Consider the following 8,699-nt stretch of genomic DNA (forward strand, 5'->3'; position numbering starts at 1 on the left):
GTGCAGCGGACAGGGAACAGTGGGATACGCCATGGTGCACACGAAGACAGGAACGCTGTTCTCTAAACTGAGAGAGAGAGAGAGAGAGAGAGAGAGAGAGAGAGAGAGAGAGAGAGAGAGAGAGTGTATTAGAGCAGAGCAGAACTGAAGCCGGATGGTATGGTGCTCTGTACGTGTTGCACTGCTCACTCTGAAAGCTCTTTAGCTTCATCGTTGTGAACCTTCCGTCTCACCGCGTGCTCCTTAGCTAGGTAGCGCTTGATGATGTCATCGAGCACACGCGTGATAGAGTACTTCCTAGAGGCCAGGTACTGCACACACACACAATTAATATAATTAATAATATTAGTATTTAATGAAGGTAACCGTGACGATGACGGTTGTTTTCTCACCAGTTTGAGACTCTCTTTACAGAGTGGACACTGGGGGCTGTGATCTAAACTCCTCTGCAGGCAGTTTTTACAGAACGAGTGTCCACACGGAGCCGTCACCGGGTCATAGAACAACCTACAACAACACACACACACACACACACACACACACACACACACACACACAACCACACACACACACACACACACAGAGAGAGACAGGCATTTAGGAGATGCTTTTATCCAAAGTGACCTACAGTACCGTGACCGTACACTATCTGATCAATTGAGTGTTAAGGGCCTTGATTAAGGGCCCAAAAGCGGCAACCTTGCAGTGGTGGGGCTTAAACCAGCGACCATTTGGTTACTAGTCTAGTACCTTAACCACTAGGCTACAGCTGCCCTGCATATGGGGAAATATAAACAACTTAAAGTCTTTCTGATCACAAAATGCTGGTGTGTTTATATTTTTGGTCCGTGCGCTATTCGCCTCCCAACGTTAACACCGAGGTGCCTATAAATCCCAACAACACTGCTGCACCTGCTGCACTTGTACCACAATACACACTAACCACTGTGTTATCGGTACAATCAGTGGTGACTAGCGAGCTGTGAAACAATGAGTGGGGTTGTGTTATAGATACCCAACAATCCCATAATTCCTCAACTCAGAGTCACTTATCATTGGGCCCTTGAGCAAGGCCCTTAACCCTCTCTGCTCCAGGAGCTGTGCCAGACCCCTGAGCTCTGACCCCAGCTTTTAAACAAGCTTGGATTATGCGATTGTACAGGTCAGATGTATCAAAACAGAAGCCAATGGGGAAAAAGTATTTGCACCCCTCAAATTTAAGCTGTACCCCATGCCTCTGGGCGTGTCGAGTGCCCAGATGTGTGTGTTAGATGCAGGTGTGTGTGGCGTACCTCATGCACAGTGAACATTCAAAGTCAGTAGGGTCCAGCAGATCTTTCGGAACAGTGTGGTAGGCTTGATCCTCAGGAGCTCCAGCAGTGGCACCACCACACACGACTGAACACACACACACAGAGGAACCTGTTTAGAACCTTCACACCAAATCCAGAATATTCACTGATGCAAGCAAAGTGGAACCACATGACGTTAAAATCCTAATAAATAAATACACACATTTATTAAATTTTTCATACTGTCCCAACTTATTTTTTTAACTGGGGTTTGTAGTTCCAGTTAGTAATTGAACCCACCTCCTGGTTTTTTGTGCTTGGTGTCGTTGCTGTCCACCACCCCGGCTCCCGTCTCCAACCTGGACAGCTTCCTCTTCAGCAGCACGCCCTTCTCCCCCAGCTGAGGGGCGGAGCTTACTCTTTTCAGCCCCTCCCCGCTGACTCCGCCCGCCGCGTGACCGTGCAGGGACTGGGCTCGGCTCAGACCGGATCGCTCCGAACTCTCCGACCAGTCGGCCGTCTGATAATCGAAAACATGACAGATTAATAATCCATTTTAATTTCCTGGCTTATTTTAACGGCTTTAACCTGACCTGGGAGGCGGTGGGTCCAGTGCTAGCCGGTAACACTCAACACAAAGCCAGAAAGCATCACACACATCACACACTCATCCTAATACTTGGTGTTCGAATCTAGAATCACACGATTGGCTGTGTGTCTGTGGAGGGAGGGACTATTGCTGACTGGTTGAGGTGCCTGCATAAGGGGCGGCTGGCAGTGGGTGGCATGAGAGTATTGGGGCAGGACAGCCTCTGTACCTGAAATACAGAAGCAGCAGATCCTAATACGTTTTGGGAAGACCACAACCATGGTGCTCTCTTAACTCCCGGCCACGGATGGCCGCGGGTACAAGGGTGCTACAGAGGGATCAACTTTTTTTTTTTTAAGTAAATAAAGGCACTCTGCTCCCATTATGGTTTACAAGAGTTAACATAAAGCCTCCACAAGGGGGCGTTCAAGTACAAGTTCACCCATTTTTTGAGAAACCCTGGACTACAGTGTTTTCTGTCGTGCTACTCAAAACCCTAGACTTTGCCCCCTCATGGGTGATTTTTTTGTTCCCCTGATTATCCGAATTCAGAGAGCGGCGGTGCGTTTACCTCAGGTGGAGGATGGGCGGAGTCGGGCTCGCCGCCGGGGCGGGTTACGGCAGCTTTCTGGCGCAGGTGAGCCGATGGATTGTGGGTGGATTGTTTGAGACTGGCCTGCACGTTCTCACACGCCGGGCACAACATCTCACGAAGAATCTGTACCAAAAAAAACAGGTGAGTTTAGAGATTACACACACCCTTTCGATCGACCAATCAGAATCCAGGATTCCAAAAATAAAAAGCAGCGCACGTTTTCCACTTCCTGCCGCGCCTGCTTGAAGTCCTCGTCGGCCGAGAGACAGCGGAGGAAGAGTCTGAGGGCTTCGTCCACTCGGCCCATCTCCTTCAACAACGTGGCCTTGCAGAAGAACACCTGAGACACACACACACACACACACACACCACACACACACACACACACACACACACACACACACACACACACAGTGAGACTACACAACCAAAAGTATTTGGACGCCTGACCATGAGCTCGTCAAACACTCACTCACTCACTCTCTTAACCGCTTATCCAATCAGGGTCGCGGGGGGCTGCTGGAGCCTATCCCAGCTTTTCAATGGGCGCAAGGCACACAGTAACACCATGGATGGGGCGCCAGTCCATCGCAGGGCGCACACACACACACACACACACATTCACCTATATAGGGCAATTCAGTGTCTCCAATGAACCTGACTGCATGTTTTTGGACTGTGGGAGGACACCGGAACTCCCGGTTCTGCGCACAGAAAGGACCCGGACCGCCCCGCCTGGCGATCGAACCCAGGACCTTCTTGCTGTGAGGCGAAAGTGCTACCCACCGAGCCACCGTGTTTCAAAACATATCTTTTCAGCTAGAAGTTCAGAGAAGCTCCTCACAAGACTTTAAATATTGTCTTTGTGTAGGAATTTGTGCCCCATTCAGTCAAAAAAAAAAAAAAAGACAGTATTTGTATGGCTGGGCACTGATGCTCAGTGGAGGTTCCGGTTCATCCCAGAGCTGTTGAGTGGGGCTGAGCTCAGGGCTCTGTGCAGGAAGCTTTTCTTCATGTCCCTAAAGACAAGCATACTGGAACAGGACAGGGCCTGTCCTAAACGTTCCCATTTACTCCCCCAGTACAGTCAAACCATTCACTCCACAGTACGATTCATAAATATATTACAGTACAGTAAAACTGTTGGCTAACAGACACAGAGAGAGAGAGAGAGAGGGAGGAAGAGATCCCCATACATGTGTTCTCAAGGGCAAACCCAGTAATGAGATTATTAAGCATGTTATTACTAACCTCGAGTGACGGTGCGATGTTTTCACACAAATCCCAGTCCTCCAGAGCTCGCCGATTCTGCTCCAGACTCCGATACGCTTCTGCTCGGCACAACCACACCCTCACATTACTGGGATCTGGAGACGTCAAAAGTTTACTTTAGTGTTTAGTTTTTAACGCCACGTCTGCCCTTTGGGCCATGCTCATGACCTGTCTTTTATTTACTTATTTCATTTGACTTAGAGAAGTTATGTCTGTTGTCTATGTATGTTCATTTATATGTGTTGCTTTAGTTTTGTTAATGATCTGTTGTCGTTCATGGTTATAGATGATACATTCCAGCATTAAATGTTTTATTGTAATCTGTGGCGGTTTCGCCTTTTATCAGGTACATGTGTGTTAATCTAGTATGTCCAATACGGCATCTTGTGTATACTGTCTGGTATCCAGCATAAGATGACATGGTAACTGTGTTGTTCCAGGCAGTATGCTTTCTGCAGAATTTCTGTGATTGTTGGGTGGTTGGTGAGACGTCAAAAAAACATCGAGGAGCTTTAACATGCACATCAGAATGAAATACAACCGAGTCTGGGATCTGAACGGTGATGTAAAGCTCAACTGGCTGTGTACAGTCATGCAGGGGCAACTTCTACTTCATAGCAGACCTGCATGATTTAGATCTGATGCCCCGAAGTGGAAAACATCACCTTCAAATCCCTGATTTCTAACTATATACTAACTACTGTCCTCCAGTGAACAGCAAACTGTTTTTCTCAGACATAAAATAGGAATTTCTGAGCATTTCTAGGTTCTTCTCATTTTTGTATAAATCTTCTCACGCTGTTCAAAGATTATTTTGTCTTCATACATACAATTTGGGGGTTAAATGTATGCACACATTCTGATGCTGGTTCGTTTATTACTCTTTATGAAGATGCTTTTATTTATACTACAGCAGAGCAAACGAGAATTACCAAGAGTCCTACAGGTTTATTAGGATAAATTCTATTTTTGATATGGAAGTCTTGGAATGTGACTCTTCTCCGGACAATCGAAGTGAGTCGACTCCCAAGAGTTACCTCATAAAGAGTCAACTAAAAGAACTGATTTCGAAAAAATCGATTGGCTAGTTGTTTATTTATCTGATAAGCAAATAATAGAATTAAATGCCTCTTTTGAAATAATGGATTTAAAAAGAACTGAATCGAGGAGTCGACTCGTGGGCAAACGACACATCAATGCATTGTATCGGCGGGATGAGCTGAGAACCGCGTATTATACCAAACACTCCTTCCTTTTTTAAAATACAACAGATTAATCTCTGTGAACGTGGATCTACTGGATTGAATTCATGCTGCTGACTGACTGACTGCTGTTTTGTTTTTTTCTCTGGATTATAAAACGCGTCAGGGCACACTTATACAACTTTAATTTCCGCGCATGCGCGCTGCTCACCGCGTTTCATAAACGCACAGTATCGGACTGTTGGTCAGTAGGACTGAAGTAATTATATCAGACTTAATTCTAATCACATAATCAGGTTGTTCTGGTTATTATATGTGTATTAAACCCCCATGTGAATGTGCAGGTTTAATAAAGTAGTTATTTCTTATATTCTTATACATAAAGCATAAATATTCCTGTAAGTTCTGGAGATGTTGTTTATATAACTGGAACACGTGACTTCCCTGCTCATCTGATTATATAAAACAATAAATCAGCACCAATAAACTGTTACACAAACAGATTCAAGTTTATTTAAGTCTCACTTACCATAAAGACTGTCTAAATAATAGGCTTTATTTGTGAATAAATTAATTAAACCTTTAACACAATTATTTCAGCCAACCGTGATTATTTTTCATCTTATTTTCATCAACCGGTGGGGAAGATTTCCATAAAAAACACTGGGCGCAAGACAGGAATACAGTGGACAGGGCGCAAGTCCTTTGCAAGGCTTCAGCCTTTCAGACATAGCCAAACGTGTCTGTGTAGATGCCCGGCTGGCTGATAGCACCTCTGAGACCCAACACCCCTCTGGTCTTTATTATTTTAGACCCTATTTGATCCTATCTAACATCGTTTACCTTTTATCAGCAATTCTTTTTACACATTTCTAGATTTGTGCTTTAGTTCAGGCCTCTGTATATAAAATCAGCTTATTCATTTTCACCAAGTGTATCAGGGTGATCATGATTGTGGTGGTTTCAGTACCTCAAGGCTGAGAAACAGCCTGGACAGGGTGTTAAAGAGACTACATGTCGGTTGCTTCCGTATTTAAAGGTCACCACAGCTGAAAACACTACTCTGCATACCAGACTTGGCACAGTTTCTACACCGGATGCCTTTCCTGGTGCAATCCACCTCATTTTATCCATGCTTGGGACCAGCACTGACAGTGCACTGACAGGGCTGGACCGTTTCAACATTAGCCAACCACGTCCTTGTAGTGATATGATGGTTAATGAGAACGTCTGGTTTAGAACCAAGTTTAATACGGTGCATGTTTAAGACCCAATCAGTGCTCTCGATATGCCAGACTGACCGAGATCCAAGCTCCAAGATCTTTGGAGATTAGTACCAATGCTAGAATTATCAGTAAGGAAGTGCCAAGTACATGGAACAGTGGTATCTGCCAAGGTCAGAAAGATGCTCAGGGAAATAAATGCCTAGACTGTACACAGTCAAGAAAACTTTATAGGCATGACCGAAGTCTGATGCTGATTGTGTGGACAAAACTAAGCCTCCTGAAGATGATTTTGATGCTCAAATTAGACGTCATTTGTTATTTGGTCACACTGACTAGAAGTATGAATGTAGGAGAGCAGCTAAGGCATTCAAACCCAACAACACTGTACCTACTCTCATGCATGATGATCATTTGTGGAACTGGTGCATTTCAGAAAGTGCCTGGAATGAAGGATTTAACAAAGATCCAACAAAGTCAATGTTGTGTCAGAAGGAACCAGATATTAGGTGTTCCATGTATGTAGATGTGTTCCAGTTGTTCAGTCACGGCAAAGAACATCTGCAGAAATCATTCAAACCCAAAGACTAACAAAACAACATGGAATGTCTTGGCTAGCACAACTCACCCGTCTCTAACAGCTGGGTCGTCAACGAAACCGCTTCGTGAAACCGTTTGCTCTTCAACAACCCCTCCGCTTCTGAGATCCTCCTGGACTTCTGGACCTCCTGTGGAAACCACTTCTCCAGCAGTGTACACAGGAGCACGTTGGTTTTGAGATGACCTCCGACCTCCTGGGTGCAGATGCTGCATCTAGATACTGAGGTCTGTAACAAACAGGATTTGCAGAAGGAATGTCCACACGGTGCTGTCACCGGCTTCCAGAGAAACCTCTGGCACTGAGGGCAGAGAAGTTCAGATCCCTCCACCTCCACAACGTTCTTCAGGAGACTACACCCATCCTCAGACTCGTTCTTTTTAAAGTTCTGGAGGATGAATCCGACTAAAGTGCTGATCTGCTCGGGTTTCACAGAGTCGTACCTGATAGCTTGAGAGAACATGTGGAGGATTTCTCTCAGCCGCTTCTGCTGAACCATAACCAAGGTGGTGCCACCACCACCACCACCACCATCACCATCATCTTCTACCGGTTCTTCACAGTTTTCCTCACTTTCTGACGGGATAAAGAAGACCTTTGTGTCTCCTGACGCGGTGCGCTGGTCCTGCTCCCGAGCTGACATGGTTTTATTCACTATGTTATTATCTGTAAAAGAAAATAAAACTAATTTAAACTATTTTGACTTATCATTGTTCACTACCTGGTGGCAATGCCAGGGTTATACAATGATACGTGATCACGTGATCGTCAAGGAGCTCTATTATTGGCTTGAAAATATATTGGTTACAAAACTAAGGCTGTATGTCAAACCGAGTGTTACACACTACTCCCAAACACTAGCCTTTCCATTAGCACTACGGTGATCTAGCACACTACCTAGTAGAACACTATGCGATTTGACGCGCGCAGCTCATCTCCACTTCTCGTTCTTGACAGATTTCTTCACTTTCTGACGGGATGAAATATATTCCTCTCTCTCCCACAGCGCTGATTTGAATATCTTCCCGAACCGACATGTTTTTTTATTCTGTTTAAAGCTATCCTCCGTAAAGATAAACAAAACTTATCGGTTCAGAGTTCGCCTCGCTTCGCCAGCTTCTGTCAGAGGCAGGGTTATATAAATAATTTATGATCACGTGATCACCATTGCGCGTTCTCATTTGCTAGGGAAAAAGACGTTACAAAACAAAGGCTGTGTCTCAAATTGAACATCACACCCTACTTTAAACACTCTCCGTTGCAGTACAAAGTGAGCACATCTAGCATACTATATAGTAGCCATCTGTGCGATTTGAGATGCGGACGTGTCAACGGGTTTGGTAACCGTCTTACCGGGAATGCTAGTGTGGATTCGAGGAAAACATATCTGATAGTCGACGCTAAAAATGCAAACAAATAAAAAGTTTAAATGTTAAATGAGCTAAAGTGTTTTAAAATGATTAGATTCATATATAACAAGCCACATCTTATGATTCTATTTATTAATCAAACTATAAATGTAAAAAGTCAAGCCATGCCAGATTTCATAACACATTGTTCAGTAAACTAAATTCGGTTAACAATTAGGTTCAAGTTCACTAACCACACCCAGTACACACACTATTGCGAATACATATACCAAACAAAACCATTGTTAAGGCTATGGGACTCCAGCGAACCACAGTGAAAGCCACTATCCACAACTGGAGAGATTTGGAACCAATATGAACCTTCCTAGGAGTGGCCAAAACTTTACAGAACACATTGGTTAGAGTCAACGTAGAAAATTCAACAATAATAAAGACACTGGGCAAATATTATAGTTATAAGCCGTTAATCACTGCTGACATTATCCAGAAAATCTGAAATCTAAATTAGACTAGGGATAATACTGGACTGAGGATTCTAAGGTGAAACTGAGCTAATAC

General features: G+C 44.4%; 1 protein-coding gene across 1 annotated transcript in view; it reads right to left on the reverse strand.

Moving 5' to 3' along the window:
* Positions 1–7,863, reverse strand: part of lonrf1 (LON peptidase N-terminal domain and ring finger 1) — an 11,902-nt gene extending 4,039 nt beyond the window's left edge. Inside the window, exons 1-10 of the mRNA XM_062999471.1 lie at positions 7,669–7,863; positions 6,802–7,437; positions 3,728–3,843; positions 2,694–2,816; positions 2,453–2,599; positions 1,593–1,812; positions 1,293–1,398; positions 393–507; positions 190–311; positions 1–67 (exon numbers count right to left, since the gene is read on the reverse strand). The exon at positions 1–67 is cut by the window's left edge and continues 92 nt beyond it. Coding sequence (XP_062855541.1) covers positions 1–67; positions 190–311; positions 393–507; positions 1,293–1,398; positions 1,593–1,812; positions 2,453–2,599; positions 2,694–2,816; positions 3,728–3,843; positions 6,802–7,414 — 1,629 coding nt within the window. The 5' untranslated portion in view covers positions 7,415–7,437; positions 7,669–7,863. The remainder of the gene's footprint in view (positions 68–189; positions 312–392; positions 508–1,292; positions 1,399–1,592; positions 1,813–2,452; positions 2,600–2,693; positions 2,817–3,727; positions 3,844–6,801; positions 7,438–7,668) is intronic.
* Between the last annotated feature and the right edge of the window lie 836 nt (positions 7,864–8,699).

The sequence above is a fragment of the Trichomycterus rosablanca genome, chromosome 7 (assembly GCF_030014385.1).
Source record: "Trichomycterus rosablanca isolate fTriRos1 chromosome 7, fTriRos1.hap1, whole genome shotgun sequence".
Taxonomy (NCBI): Eukaryota; Metazoa; Chordata; class Actinopteri; order Siluriformes; family Trichomycteridae; genus Trichomycterus; species Trichomycterus rosablanca.